Source organism: Passer domesticus, chromosome Z (genome assembly GCF_036417665.1).
Source record: "Passer domesticus isolate bPasDom1 chromosome Z, bPasDom1.hap1, whole genome shotgun sequence".
Taxonomy (NCBI): domain Eukaryota; kingdom Metazoa; phylum Chordata; class Aves; order Passeriformes; family Passeridae; genus Passer; species Passer domesticus.
The window spans coordinates 32,868,376-32,884,770 of NC_087512.1; the positions used below are offsets into that span (position 1 = coordinate 32,868,376).

The 16,395-nt window shown below is 38.0% G+C and overlaps 2 protein-coding genes across 2 annotated transcripts in view; both read right to left on the bottom strand.

The window, feature by feature from the left end:
* On the bottom strand, nucleotides 1–3,492 carry CER1 (cerberus 1, DAN family BMP antagonist). Its single transcript, XM_064404795.1, has 2 exons — nucleotides 2,614–3,492; nucleotides 1–1,742 (listed from the first exon to the last, which is right to left on the bottom strand). Exons 1-2 carry the CDS (start codon nucleotides 3,139–3,141, stop codon nucleotides 1,449–1,451), a joined length of 822 nt encoding a protein of 273 aa, XP_064260865.1. The 5' UTR covers nucleotides 3,142–3,492; the 3' UTR covers nucleotides 1–1,448.
* Nucleotides 3,493–9,820: 6,328 nt separating this feature from the next.
* Nucleotides 9,821–16,395, bottom strand: part of FREM1 (FRAS1 related extracellular matrix 1) — a 65,699-nt gene continuing 59,124 nt past the window's right edge. The window contains exons 36-37 of the mRNA XM_064404788.1: nucleotides 15,023–15,108; nucleotides 9,821–13,620 (exon numbers count right to left, since the gene is read on the bottom strand). Of these exons, the coding sequence (XP_064260858.1) occupies nucleotides 13,421–13,620; nucleotides 15,023–15,108 (286 nt within the window). The 3' untranslated portion in view covers nucleotides 9,821–13,420. The remainder of the gene's footprint in view (nucleotides 13,621–15,022; nucleotides 15,109–16,395) is intronic.

Genomic DNA, 16,395 nt, shown 5'->3' on the forward strand with positions numbered 1-16,395 from the left:
AATTTTTATTATTTACAAACGGGTTTATGTGTAATGAAAGGTAACTATCTATATACTAATTTTTAGTTTGTTCGCTGCAAGTGACCTGCAAAAGAAAACAGCTTCACATCCAATATCAGAATATAATTCAGATGCTATTTTTAGTAAATATTCAACACGGGCCTTGGATTCCAAAGCCATGCTGCACATGTTTTCTGAAAGAACATTAAGATATTTCTAATTCCATTGCAGTTCAAATACAAGGAATCATTTACCCCAGCCCTTGAGTAATCTAAGTCAATAGTGATTTCCTAAAAAAGAGCTTAGACAGTTTAACAACAGTGGCTCAGATCTGAGAGCAGATTTCCAGAGGACTGAAAAAACTGGCATACAAATACGCTGAACTCTTCTGCTGGAAGCTGATCTCTGTCTGGTGTGCCAGGTCTGCAAGAGAAATCCAGGGAGAAGCAGCTGGAGAGAGCCAAAAGCCAGCAGTTCAGCTAATAATCACTAGTGCTCTGTTTCCTAGCAGTAGACTCAAATGCTTCCTGGCAGGGCTCTCTAAGCTCTTCCTGTAAAGTTGTTAAGGTATTGCTATAATGATAAAGTCCTTCGCAGATTTTCTGTCACACAAATGCCTTTTCTACTTTAGTTCAAGAGTTGAAAACATTATTTAAATTTTATCTTAGATTCAGTGACAATGTGAAAATTCATCGGGCTGGAAAATGTGTATTGTCTTTCCACAGCGAATTTAAATAATAACAACAGTGTGTTTATCTGTGATGTTTTCTGTAGGAGTATAGTATCTTTTATTTTTTCTTCTCCTTCTCCAGTTTAACATTTTAAGTAAAAATAAAGGTACAGAGTGAATGCAGGGATGTGGGAAAGAGAGCAAGTGATTTCTGTGGTAAAATACCCCTTTATTGGTGTAAATTGTGTGGTATATTAGTTTTCAATGAAAAGTGAACTCCAACTGAGATCGATCAGTCACAGCTCTCTATGTACCTCATATCCGTTTATGTTTTACACTCTCCTGCCGTTGTCTTGCTGTAAAAGTAGACCTGTTTTTGTAGAGAATGTACTAAGATCTCATCTTTGTTGCCAATAGAGCTATATTGGCACTCCTCACAAGCAAAGGCAAGGAAAACAAGTCAACATTTGGGTTTTACACAGATAAATCATGTTAATTCAGTCTTTGTTTACTAACATCCTAGAAACAGATAGGAAAGTTGGAAAATTTTTAAAGTTTTCCTTTGTTAAAGACCTTTACACATAAGTCCAGTAATTTCACCTCATTTTCCTTAGCTGCAAGGAAACATTTGTTGCATTTTAGGTAAAGTTATGTTGAAACAGAGATCATGTAGAAAGTCTATATTTTTTATGGTTTTTTGTACTAGAGTGATGACAACTTGTTTGAATTTTTTTGTTGGCAAATTCTTATGATCAAGTTAAGAGGTACTTTGCACAAGTTAATTGTGCTCATGTACATTTTCATACAAGTCTGACAGTAGATATCCAGCCACAGGGTCTTTAATCTTCCGACTTTCACATTTACACTCTTCTACAATCATGATTTCTTTGACCACTGGAACAGAATCAGTGCAGTTGAGATCCACGCGCTTCATGGAGAACTTGCTGGGCAAGCAACGAGAGCAAAAGGTATAAAGATGATCTTCTGAACTAGGAACATGGAAAGAACTACATTTTCCAAAACACAGATTATTCTGTACTGTCACCTTCTCACAGCTGTTATGTGTAACACCCTGAAACAGAAAAGCAGTTTAATGTTTCTGATGCAGAAATGGCCCATGGACTTTGCTAGAAAGCATGAGAAAAAAAAAAAAAAGCTACTGCACTTTTTTCTTCTCAGAACAAACAGTACAGATTTTTAAGCAACATCTGTAAGTATGTATGTCTGTGTGAAATAAATTTCATTTTGGATGTGAAAATACCTGTTCCTTGACAGATCATGATTACAGAAACACTGAGAATTGACAGTGATTTACAATAATTACAGAACTTTCACCTATACTGTTTGCTTGTCTTAATGTTACAATATGACAGAATGGCTTCATCTATGCATGGGACAATTTACCAGTTCTCCAAAATTCTTAGCATAGAATTAGACATAAGCATCAGTTTTCTAAATACAGAAGAAAACAATCCTTGCTTAGGCGTAAGAGAACAACCAGCTTTTCTTGTTAATATTTGTTCTGAGAGTCTGTGTATGCACACACACGTGCATGTGTGTGTATACACATACATATGTATATCTATACATATATATATAAAAAGAGAGAGAGACAGATCATAATTCAGATCTACAGTCAAGATGTATATTTATTGAATGGATAATTACTCATCCATTTCCTGCCTGCTTACACCATGTCCCAATATCTGTGCATAAAAATAATAAATAACTCTATAAAAATGGAGTCTGCAGCTTTCCAGTGCTGTAGTTTAGCAATTTGCCTCATCAGACTAAACTTTTTCATCACAGTCTTGCAGCCACTTTTGAGCAAGTGTTCTGAAGCCCTTTGACTAAGCCACTTAAATAACCCATGTCCCTTTAGTTACTGATTACAAGAGACAGGGGAGAAGGTGTGTTTGTTGATCTTGGATGCTTGTTCTTACCTGGGCAAAAGGCAGGGCTCTGCAGTTTTCTTGGTGCATTTCATTGGTCTTGATTGGCAGGACAACCTCTTCAGATGCTGAATTTTTCTTTAACATGAAATGGTCCCAGAATTTCTTGGCATCTTTTCTGTAGGGAACTTCAGACTCTTTCTTGCTGGAATGATGGGGTGGAGAGAGGTTTTCCGCAGGAGAGGTCTCTCTGGATGAAACCCAGGTTCTTGGGTTTTGGTCTGCGTGGAGTCCTGCACTGGGAAGTATGAATCTGGACATTTTTTTCTCCTCTTTCTTCTCACTTCCAGATGCTGTCTGTGGAATTGATACAAAAAAGCTTGGTACTTTCAGGGTCTCTTCAATTCCTACTGGGTTCTCACTTATCCGCTCAGGAGAACTTTGACTTTCAAACAGATTTTTGTCCAGGTTGAGAAAGTGCTGAAATGGCCCTCTGCTTCTCCTTTGCTGTGAATTTCTCTGTAGCTCTGTGGCTCCAAGACATGACAGCACTAACATCTGAAGGAGAAGCAGTGACATGGTCCTGGAAAGGGCAACCCTGTAGACCTGCTGCTATTGCAGTGAATGCAGCGTGCTACTTTTATACAAGAAGAGATTATGGCAGAGGAGAGGAGGGCTCAGGGGAGACCCTGGTGGGGCTAATTGCATTCATTTACTGTAGATTACAATTATGATAGGGAAGTTTGTGCTAATGAAACTCTGCTTTCAATCTGAGTTATGTGTATTAGAAGCTCCTATCTAAAATCTAGTAACCCAGGATGTTGTGGAGGACAGAAGGAATCAACAGGAGGAAATGTTTGGATAAGGTGTCTAGTTTAGGCTGAGGAATTAAGTAAACATTTGAGGTTGTGTATTAGAATGTTCAATGTGGTCTCCATTGTTTATTTTTACTTTCCATTCCATACAGCCAGAGACTATCAAAACAGGGAGTGTTATTTCATTACAATAGGAAAAGGCAAGCTGATTAAAGTTTGCTGAAACAGTAAGCACAATCTGGAGACTGTGTTTTCAAAAGTTAAGTCTAACTTTGGACTTTCAGGTTTGGGATATGACCCAAGGTCTGCACGACTAACAGACTGCTGCTCAGACAGTCAGAGGAATCTGTCAGGAAGCACTAGTCCTCACTTCATCTTCCTCACAGCAGGTTGGCAGCTGCTGGAGTACAGACATGTCACCAGCGCAGACTAGAAAGTCTCAAGGTGAAGAAACTCTGCTTCCTGGGTTTTCAAAGCCTATCTTACAGTGCCACATCCTGTTCAGGCACCAAAGCCATTCCAGACATCCTATAAAGTAATAATGATAAATGAATATTTAAATGAAACTTGTTAAAAATAGATGTTGATGATTCTAGCTATCAAAGTCTCAACAGAAATACCTAAAGACTACTAGCCTTTAAAATAGAGGCATCTTCTGCATAATTACCATATTATGCAACATGTAAGAAAAAATAATATGCTAGAACAGCATATAAAGAAAAGTTTTGGGTGAGGGAAAAGTTATTTTCAATAAACATTGCAAACAGTAATCCTAATCTTAAAATACAGAAAAGAAATTCTGTTTTGGATAATTTGACATTTATGTACACTAATCTTCACACACTCCTGTTTCTACAGAACTCTATCAGTACACTCTAAAGTTTGTATTATTCTTGAAAAATTGTATAGATGCATGATGTTACTTGACTTTAATTTTCAGGGAATTAATTTATTGCTTAGAACTGCACTTTGAATCCCCACATCATAATTGTGTTCAACAATTTGAACTGAAGCAGTTGACTTTTGTAGCGTAAATACCTTGTATTTGATATGTACTGGTAACAGTCACTCAAAACAATTCAGAAATGACAAGAACATTAAATTTTGAGTTTTCCTTCTTTTCCTCTCTGTTTTAGTTGCTGAAGAGCCCAAAGACTGGGCTGATATTCAGACCTATGTATTATATTGTATTATGTTGTATTATATTGTATTGTATTGTGTTGTATTATGTTGTATTATATTGTATTATGTTGTGTTATGTCGTGTTATGTTGTGTTATGTTGATACAGAGAATCTGCCAATGCCTTTCAAACATGAGATTTGGATTTTTGAAGCAAGATACATATTTGCAGGTCATCTAAGGATGTCTCTGATAATGCACAGATAAAAATTAAGTGAATTGTAGAACAGGAATGGTTTGGCTTCCTAGACTATCTAAACTAAACTGGCCTGGTTTATTGCTGCACTGTAACTGTTAACAAGGAATGTCTAAAAATCTTAGTATTTACATACATATATGTAGAGATGTTTTGCTACTAATGTTACATTGTCATGCAATAGCAATGAAAAAAAAATCCTCTTAGAGATCAGAATCCCCTCCTGGTACATACCATTCTGGCCTGTAATATACAGCAAGAAGAGAGGTCTTTGAGACCTTCAGATGTAAATGCACAAATTATTATTTACAGAAGAGTAGGGAAGAAGACTGAAGCAAAGTGGTGTCAACAAGTCACTCTGCAAGCTGCTCTGAAACCCAAAGGCTGATAAAAATGCTCTCTTCACTTCTAGTTGTAGTTCTAGTTCCTGGGGTCAGGATGGTGTTACCTAAGATCTGATGAGACCAAAAAGCAGCATGCCAGCTCTGGTTCTGCTAAGAAAGTCTAACACTGGTCCTTCATGCCTATAATAATATGCTATGTCTGCTTTCCAAGAGGCCAAGGTGGTAAGATATGGGACGTGGTACATCTCTGCATGGTTTGTTCAGTTTCTAAATACTACTATAATCTGTTTTGAAGTCGGCTGCCTATATAACTGTGTAGAGGTAGCAGGTCTTTCCCCAACCTCTGCTTAGGCAAGAGCCTGCCTGCATTACAGGAAGGCATCCCAGCTCAGACAGCAAGGTCAGATAGTCATTTTGAAGTTAAAAATAGCAAGCATTTGCAAGTCTCTTTGTGGTGACATTGACTGCATAGACTAATAATTGACTACTGGCATTGGGCTGGGCACATAATAATTATGTTCCAAATAGACCTAATCTCAGCTTTCTACAAAAAAACCCAATGCTGCTTCTTTTCTAAAAACTTGTTTTCCTGCCTGATTACCCTTTCATATAAGCATAACATGTTTTCACTGTTTTCTAGTTATTAAATCTTACAGCTATATTCAGCAGTGTCTTTCAAGCAGGCTTTAGTTTGCCTTCATAGTAGCAATTTATTCAGGACATTCTGTTTTCACTAGAAATAGTCAATGTGAATGTTTGCCCATCCTTTTAAAACTGTCAGGTCTATAGATGACAAGTGCTATGCAAATGCAAAATTATTCATTTGTTTCAAAGCTGGAGTTTATTCAGTCATTAATGGACATTATCTACACTGCCAGTTGATGCCTAAAAATAATTCTTGGGCAGTGCTTGAATTATTTGCCTTCTGTTGAGCTAAATAGTCTCATCATACCATGACTGATAATAAAATCATTAAAATGGATTTTATATATACAGTCCAATTCAATATCTTGTAATTTTCTAAACACATCTGATGTAGACAAACTTGTATCCAGATATATCTTTCACAGACCCCATAGGAAGACCTTAGAACTAATGAATTATCACTATGCAGTGTATTCTCCAATAATTGTTCTTATCAAAGAAGGCCATCTGTGGTCTTTGTTTTACTGAATTTTAGGGAAGCAGATCACATACAGGCCTCATGGGAAATTTTTAATTATGAAACCAAGAGTCTCTTAACAAGGTATGAGATGAAAGAACAGGCAATAGGTTTGTTTAGTTTTGTACCTCCAGTTTAGTACCTTTGAACTCCCCTATGTTTCAAGTCATCTGTTGCACTGTTTCTTTCTCCACTCATTTATGTTTTCCTGTTAACATTTCTCTGTTTCTTTTCTGTGTTCTGGCAACAGAACTAAGAACAGCATTAAGTTTCATGTGGCAGCCGAAATGAAGGTGCTCACACTTTAGAACATTTTTTAATGTCTTCAGTGGGGCAAGGATGAGCATCCTTTCACATCTATTGGACCATGGTCTCCTGGTTGTAGGTACATACACAGGACACAATGGGTGGTTCTGTCTCTGAATGGTACTGGCACATATGTACCGCCTAATTGACAGTGTACCCAATTCCAGACCCAGCCTGTGGAGTTCTCCTGGGTATGTAATTGATTGCAGCAGACTGCTAAGGCATGCCACAGGGAGAAAGACACTAGGAAAACCTGTGAGACAGGAAAAAGGAGTCTGGGCAAAGTCACAATTCGGAAAGATGCATCTTCCTAGATTGTTGTGAATAATTTGAGATAGCCAGTTTATTCACTGAAGAATTTGACACCACCAAAAATTTTTTTCTAATATAATCCAAGGAAGATGCATACAATATTTCTTTAGTTAAAAATAGATATAAACATATCTTAAAATTTCTCCTATATGCATAAAATTATATTATTTTGCTCACTCTGATTATATGCAATATTCACAGAATCACTCTTTCAGTCATGGAGGTTGAAGGGGACCTCTGAAGATGACCCATTCCAAGCCCCCTGCCAAAGCAGCATCACCTAGAGCAGGTGACACAAGAATGCATCCAGGTGGATTTTGAGTGTCTCCAGAGAGGGAGACTCCACAGCCTCCCCAGGCAGCTGTTCCAGTGATCTGCCACCCTCAGTGTAAAGAACTTCTGCCTGAGGTAGAATGTCTTGTGCTTTAGTCTGTGGTCATTGAACCTCATCCTGCTGTTGGGCACCACTGAAAAGAGTCTGGCACCATCCTCCTGACACCACCTTTGAGCTATTTCTATGTATTGGTGAGATCCCCTCTCAGTCTTCTCTTCTCCAGACCAAACAGTCCCAGCTCCCAGAGTCTCTCCTCATGCGAGAGAAGCTCCAGACCCCTGATCATCCTTGTGGCCCTCCACTGGACCCTCTCCAGTAGCTCCTTGTCTCCCTTGTGCTGGGGAGCCCAGAGCTGGACACAGCACTCCAGGTGTGGCCTCACTAGGGCTGAGGAGGGGCGGGAGGATCACCTCCCTCGGCCTGCTGGCCACACTCTTGCCAATGCACCCCAGGATGGCATTGGCCCTCCTGGCCACCGGGGCATTGCTGGCTCATGGACAGCTCGTGATCCACCAGGAGCCCCAGGTCCTTTTCCACAGAGCTGCTCTGCAGGAGGTCAGCCCCAGCCTGTGCTGGCACTTGGGGCTGCTCCTCCCCACGTGCAGGACCTGGTGCTTGCCCTTGCTGAGCCTCACCAGGTTTCTCTCTGCCCAACCCTCCAGCTGATCAAGGTCCCACTGAATGGCAGCAGAGCTTTCAGGTGCATCAGCCACTGCCCCCAGTCTGGAGTCACCTGCAAACCAGGATGCATTTGATCCCTTCCTCCACTCCTGGTCATTGACAAGTAAGTTGAATAAGATTGGTCCCAATATTGATCCCTTGGCAATGCCACTGACTGCAGGCCTCCTGCTGGACTCTGCTGCACTGATCATGACCCTCTGAGCTCTGCCTTCAGCCAGTTCTTGGTCCATCTCACTGCCCATTCCTCCCATCCACATTTCCTGAGCTTACCTAGGAGGATGTTATATGGGAGACAGTGTCAAAAGCCTTGCTGAAGCTCAGGCAGACAACATCCACTGCTCTCCCCTCATCAACCCGTTCTGCCATGCCATCACAGAAGGCCATCACGTTGCTCAAACATGATTTGCCTTTGGTGAGTCCACCCTGACCACTCCTGATAAACTTCTCTTCCTTTATGTGCTTGGTCACGGCCTCCAGAGTGATCTGTGCCAGCACCTTTCCAGGGATGGAGATGGGGATGACTGGCCAGAAGCTTCCCAGGTCCTCTTTGTTGCCCTTTCTGAAGATGGAAGTGACACTGGCTTTCCTCCAGTCATCAGGCACCTCTCCTCCATTATTTTTCAAACAAGATGCACAGTGGGCTTAGCAACAACATCTGCCAGCTCCCTCAGCACCTGTGTGTGCATCCCATCAGGGCCCATGGATTTATGGCTTTGTCTGCCTAGCCGATCTCTAACCAAACCCTCAATGGCCAAGGGCAAGTCTTCTTTTCTCCAGCCTTCCTCTCTTGCCTCCAGGGTCTGGTATTCCTGAAGGATCACCTCAGCAGTGAAGTCTGGGGCAAAGAAGGAATTCAGTTACACTGCCTTCTCTGTATCTTCTATCACTAGGATGCCCACAATATTCCTATAGGCTTCCCATACAGCCTCTCTCTTTTTCCACATTCCATAAATTTCTTCTGTTTGAGATTTGCTAGAAGCTCTCTGGTCATCCAATCTGGTCTACTGCCACCATTATTTGATTTTTTGCTCGTGGGAAAACATTTGTCTCTTGAGTTGGGAGGAATGCTGAATACTGACCAGCTCTCCCAGATTCCCTTGTACCTCTAAACCACGGTATTCCTTCGTTAGGTCCTGTTGATTAGGATTACTTCTGATTGAAAACTATACAGTACCTGAATGCCAACATAAAAAAGCCTTGGAAACAAGAGCTATTTTGTTGATATCATTTAAGTGTACTGATACCGAGAACAATATTTAAGTAACACAGAGTAGCAGAGTTATCCATACTACAGTCAGCATAGCTTCTTAAAGGGTAACAATGGAGAAAAACTTCCTCTGAAGACGACTGAGATTTCTGAGGGACAAGGACTTTTTCACATCCTTCTTTACATCAAGAATCGTATTAAAATTCATTTTTATATACTGGCAGTCTTGCTTGAATTAATTTTTCTTCTTGTATATCTGCTTGCAGACCTATACCTTTTCTTAGATTTATTTCTCAAAATATGCAGCATTTTCTCTGTTATGTGTGGCTAACTCATGGTACAAATGTCTTCACAGTATTCAGTCAAGGATAGACCCAAACAGAAGAAAAAATTGAATTTAGAAGCTAATTAGTGTAAACAGGAGGTATATTGTGCTTAACTCTTAAGAGCATTTATATTACAAATTTATATTATTTGTTTTATAAATATGATAGATAATATATAAAAATATAAATTATTTATTTATATTTATGTATAATGTATATATACCTATAAATAACTATGAATAAATAGAAATTATGCAATATTAAATATTGTATATAAGATATAATTTATCTGTATATTATAAATGTATATTATTTTTATTAATAACTCAAGTTATTATCACTAGAAAATAAGTTTTTGTGCTATTTTGAAATTAAGGAATTCATACTCACCCAGGTATATTTTGGGGCTTTTATTAACACGTTACAGAGTTAAACATGACAATATATATAGTGTTTTGAATAGAAGAATTACTATAGCACCAATCTTTTTGATGTAAGTAATGCAGAATCACCAATATTCACTGAATCTTAGACTCACAAAGTATAATACAAAGTTATTTTTATAATTTGAATGAATAAAGACTTGAAGACATTCACTAAAGTATCCATGTGTAGGAAGAAGGTCTGGAAAACTTTTCTGATATTTTTCAGACTAAATACTTGATATACATGAAGTTAGTAACAACTCAAGTGTTTTAGAATACTTTGGTTCAGAGTAAGTGCTCCTGTGACTTGTTGCCTATCCATTTTTTTCACAACCATTGGCTTTGAGTTAACTACCTCCCTGTCAAATTTGTTTGAAATTTTGACATATTTAAAAGATATTTGACAGGGAGTGAAAGTGGTTAAAAGTGACAAGCACACACAGTGCTCACACAGCCCATCGGTGTATAGAAACCTAAGGTAACTGCTAGGTTCTTTTCACTTAGCATCTTGATTCTGTGGTTCTTGGCTATGGATTTATGGATAGTTCTGGTGGATTTACTAGTTTATTCAGAAAGGGTGGCATCCATATGTGGACACCAGAATTTACATGCTCCTTTTTCTTACTTTCAGCCATTTGAAATGCTCCTTGTAGTGCTGATCCCCTAAATATTGATTTTTCCTCAGTTTACTCAGCATCTAATACAAAAATACTGAAGATTAAAAAAATCCCCTAAGCTCCTCAGGACTGTAGGCCCATCCATTACTAAACTTCTTAGAAGCCATAATTTTCTATGTCAACAGAAAAAAATAAATTTCATAATTTTCTATGTCAACAGAAAAAAATTTATGCTTTTTCTGATTTGAGTATGTTTCATTCTTTGAACACCAGTATCTAATAATAAAAATAAAAGATATAAAGATCTATGAAAAAATACCTATTTAAGGACAGGAAAAATAAAATTTATTAGTTAAATGTTTGGAACAGTTAATTGTATTGGAAAAAAATTCAGCATATATATTTCTGCCCCTTTCAGGGCAGAAATATACTTGCTCTGCAATATAAGAATTTTAGTTTAATTAGTGTATTGTGCTAGATATAACTAAGCCAGTAAACCCATGCAGTTTGCACAACTAAAAATCTGTTTTGTAGTGAAATCTTCATATGCTGAAATCACTTTAAAGTAGTTCAAATGAAGTATAGAAAAGGGAAATTTTCCCCTACTCTCACAAAAGCAAACCTGAGGTCACTGTTGTGTCAGATGGCATGAGTCATTTATTAGTTACTGATCAAGTAACAAGCACCTTTATCAAAATCCCCACTCTGTTGATATCATTAACTTATTAAATATTTGGGAGAGGTATTTGAATAATCTCAATATGCTTTATCAAATTAGCACCAATAAATTGTACACCAATAAATTCTACATCTTTAATTCAAAAAAAGCCCTAAAGAAATAAAAGTTTATGTCTTTGTCAATTTTCCCTGGAATTTCAGAGCACATTGCTAAAAGATACTGAGAGTGCTTTTTAACTGGGTTTCTTTTTTGGTTTTTTGGGGTTTTTTTCTGTAATGAAAACTTTTAGGAATAAAATAATGTCTAACACCAGGTATTCAGGAGTACTTTGTTTGGAAACAAGTTGACATAGAAAACTCCTTAAACGAAGGAGTTTCTAGCAAAAGTGTCTAGAAACATCTCATAATTATTACCTTTAAAAAAATCAAAAATCTGAGAGAAATCCTGGAAATATTTTTTGTCTGCATCTGTTGATTGCAAGAAAAAAGGTGAGGAGGTTCTGTCCCTAGTATGTTTTTTCTCTCATTCTGCAGTGCACCCATATTTATTGGCAACAGTCCTTTCAGGGAGGTTCTTTCCTATATACAAAGACTCTTCAGCTGCTCAAGTGTTGATATAACTTGTCACAGGCAAGGAGGAAGGATGAGTAACCTATGTGTGACAGAGGCAAAGAAGAGGAAGGTATAAGCCCTGAAACAGTGCTTCAGCTCAGAGTGGAGAGTTGATTCTGCTCTGTCTGTCCCTTGCAGGACTGAGAAATTGCGACAAGGAACCCGAGAAGGAGGTTTTGCAGCTCTGTTGCAAAATTGGTCCAGAGGCTAGCTGAATAGACGAGCAAAGTGGGCATCAATTCCTGGCAGCAGGCGGGCAGATGGGAAGGATGAAAGTTCATAGGTGCAGGGCAAATTCGCCCTACTCCCTTCCAAACCAACTGCCACACACACTGGCTCCTATTGTGAGGAGCTTTAATTTTTTTTTTTTAGGAAGCCTATGCTTGGATCCTCATTTCATTTTTTGGTTTTGTTTTTTTTTTGGTTGGTTGCTGTTGTTGTTTTGTTTTGTGTTTTCATTTGTTTGTTTGTTTGGGGGTTTTTGGTTGGTTGGTTGGTTGGGATTTTTGGTTGGTTTTTTTTTGTAATTTTAAGGCTGGCAGTAAAAATTTCCAAAAGCAAGATTTTGACAGGTCAAATATAAGTCTACTATAATGTTACAAAATGGTTATAATGCAACCATATTTTTCTAAAATAATAAGTTCTGGCCAGCTGGTTTTTCATATTAATTGCTGCATTTTAAGCCTTTCTTAAAAATAAATCTGGATTTTTAAAATTTATTTTTAAAAGCCTCAAATCCCAAATAAGGACTTAGATTAATACTTTTCAAAAGCCATAGCTGCTGTACTACAAAATATGTCTCACGATTACATTGGTTTATACACACATATAAATCCTATTGATGCTCATGTGTCAGTGAATATCCCCAGATAATACCCTAGGATTAAGCTAACATTTTAAATAAATCATCATTTGCTATAACATTTGATTTAGAGTTGTCCCATTATTTAATTACAGTAAAAATTACAGCACCATCCTGCAGTTCCAGGAAAAAAAAAAAAAAAAAAAAAAAAAGAAAATTTTTGCTTAGGAATGTGAAACAGATGCAACTCTGTGTGGGTAGATCCATTAGGTTCTGAAGCTGGCTTTGGGAGGTATTAAAAATACAAGGCTTTGCTCCTGTTTGTACTCTGTCACCAGGCAATGTCCAGCCATTGGTACTTTTGTAAGATGTACTAGGGTATCCACCAAACAAACTCCAGTGCTTACATGACATTTCTCACATCATCACCCAAAAGATCTGGTTTTAGATAACTGTCTACCCTCATTTCCAACCCCAGCAGCATTCTTCTTTTTGTGACTGCAGGGTAAAACTGCAGTTCACAACCCTTCCTTTAAGAGCAAAACAAATCAACTGATGTGGTACTTTCTTTAAAGAAAAATTACTTTTGCACAGAAGAGTGATGAAAGCCTTGAGACCCAGCTCTTTGGTATAAAAATACTATGACTAAGTGACAGATCAAAGTCATTGGGGAGATTTCAAAACCTTAACCCGGGCTTAGTTTTTGCAGCTGATCTCTATACCGTGGTTAGAGGCCAGTGCATCTGCACCTCTGGCAGCATATAAAATAAACCTTGCTGATAACTAGAATGATTTTCTAATACAGCTAGCATACTGAAATAGCATGAATGTCCATATTCTTTCAGAGGCATCCTCCATCCATTACAACTTTCTTGAACATATATAGCTGTTTGGTTTGACCTTCTTGCAGTCAGTTGCTTGCATTTTTCCTCGCTTCTGCACAAATACACAATTTCTTCCTCTCACTGGAAAGTGGTAGGAGCCTCTTCTCCAGTTTGTGTAGGTTACAGGCTCTCCTCCATTCCACTCCCAGTGTCCAGGATTGACTTGGTCATTCAAACCTGTGTGAATTCAGTAAGACCAAATCAGTGATGTTTGTTGTCACTGTAGCCAGATGACAAGAGAGTCAAGTTGTTCTATAAGTTGTTCTTAATTTAAAAATGCATACAGTTGCATGCTGAGAGAAAAAGAAAACATCTGGTAGAACACAAGCAAAACACAATTTAGGATTTAGTTAGTCCACTTGAATCACAGTTAGTGCCATATGAATAAAGGAAAGTACACTTCTACACAACAGTGCATTTCTAAAATGTTTTTTTCTCCTTTCATCTATTACATATCTGTGACCTCATAGGTTTGTCTTTTGATACTTGAAATAGCAAGGAGTCTGGGCAGCATCAGATGCCTTCAGATTTCTGCTGAATAAAAAATTGTGCAGATCTTTGTGAACCTGATTTACACTGTTTAAATTAACAGTTGTAAAATTGGTTTGGGTTAATTAGTACAATATAAAACATATCTTTTCCCCTAGCCTCTGAGTTGCTAAGACCAATAGGCATGGAATAATTTCAGACATGATCTGTCTTCTTATGAGAGACTAAAATAAGAAAATTGGCATAAGAATCTTTTAGTCTTTATCTTTGTCAAATAAATTTATTTCTTTCAAGTTAACAGAATTATGATACCATTAAACATGATCCAAAACTAACTGTATTTTTCTAAGTAAATTCAGTATACCTAGTAGGTCTCAGCAAATTATTAAGAGGTGATAATTGCAGTTCAGAATCAGAGAGAAAGAACAACACTGAGGACAGCACAACAGAAACAAGAAGAGTTAGAAAAAAGCAGTAGCACTAGTATATGAGCTAAGGCGGTCATTCACAGAAAGGAGGTACTAAGAAGACCTATCCAAACTCTTTCCATTTCTCATTAAATGTTAAGTGCCTAGTAAGAAGTAGCTAAATTTGAAATGATATGATGAAATGTTTTTTAGCTTTAATTAATTTAATTAATCTAATTAATTAATAAGATTTCTAACATCAGACAACACCATTAAATTAGGAGTAACACAAATAGTTATCTAAGTTAAAACAAAATAAAAAGAAAAATCTAAATTAGGGATAAATAAAGTAACAGTTGAAAGAAAGATGAGATAAACAAAATTGTAGGAGCTGCACCAGAACTGTTTTTATCAGCATGTGGCAAAATAGGAAAGGTTTCAAGACAAAATCAGTCTAGCAACAGACATCATGATAAACACATCTTTTTGATAAAGACTTATAAAAGTAACCAGGTAAATTATGGCTTTTTGGTTTATGCCTTGCACTGAAATAATAAAAGCAGCAGAAATTTGAGAACAATACAGTGTTTGAAAGCTGGGCTTGAACTGCTACAGCACTTTCTGCTTTTCAGCATGTACAGGAACTGCAGTCTGCAGAGGGGACTTGCAGCCAATATACTTACCTATCCAAAAAGGCATCTTCCCACTGAAGTCCCACAGCCACTGCATGTGTTGTTCATTAGCTACACTTGTTAGACTCCCCAGGTACCTAAGCTCAATGAGAGAGGGCAGAGTAATTAGCATTCCACAGAGTGACAGACAGCTCCCATCAACTTATCAACAACGGGTGTTGATTCTAGTATAAAGCACATAAATAATGAGTCACAGGAAAACCAAAACTTACTGGCATGAAGGAATAATGACATGAAGTCTTAAAATTGTGGATTACCTGGGGAGGAACCAAAGCCCTAGTCTGGTTTTTCTAACAGAAAAATTAAATCAGCTTGGCAACTGAAGGAAACACACACAGGAAATATGTGCCTCATACTCACAAACTGTGTTTTAACCTGGGCACACTTATTGATACCTTAACTTCCTACACTGAAATCCAAACCACTGAAAGATATGACTTCATCTGTTTGATAGTAGAGCAGGAGATATCTTTTTAAAACTGTGTTTTGACAATACTGAAGCTTTGAATAATAAATTTAAGTGGTAATATTGTTCTAAGAAGTAATCATAGAATCACAAAAATCATAGAATGTCCTGAGTAGGAAGAGACTGACAAAGACCATCAAAATCTAACTATTTGCCCTGCACATGACAGCCCCAAGAACCACAAAATCAGCCTGAGACCATTGTCCCAACACTTGAACTCTGTCAGGTTGGTGCTGTGACTGCCACCCTGGGGAGGCTGTGCCCAACCACCACCCTCTGAGTGAAGAACCTTCTCACGCTATCTAATCTAAATCTCCCCTGTCACAGTTACACACACATCTTCTAAAATCAACATTTGGGTTGTTACATCATTCACCCCCTCCATTTCCTTCCTTTCCCTCTATCCCAACCCTTTATTTTTTGCATTTTCATCCTTTTCAGTTTTGAGTTTCAGCTGAGATGTTTGGTTCTCCATCCTCCTGTGAACCTGCACTCAGTAAATGCAGGTATCTCATGGGTTTCCCCAGTTGTTCATCACAAGAAATTTGGTATCTGAAAAGCAGCGCATTCTTCAGAGGATTGTTTGCAGTGACTACGCATTTTGTTCAGATTGGAGAGAAGTTGTGGTTTGTATTAAGCAGAATTTCTGAATTAAGTCAATGCATAAGCTCTGCTCTGCATTTGTACTTATAGTATGCCAGCTCCAAAGGAGGATTTGCAAACCCTAGCCACTGAGTGGCCATGCCACTAACAAGTCTTCCAACCAGTACCAAACTTACAAGCACCAGCAGGCTACTTTTAAGCCATTTAGAGATGAGGCTAAATCTTTAGGTATTAAGAGAAAAAAGTCATTCTTCACATTTGCTGGGAACTGTCAGCCATCAGTGGCTCCACTTTT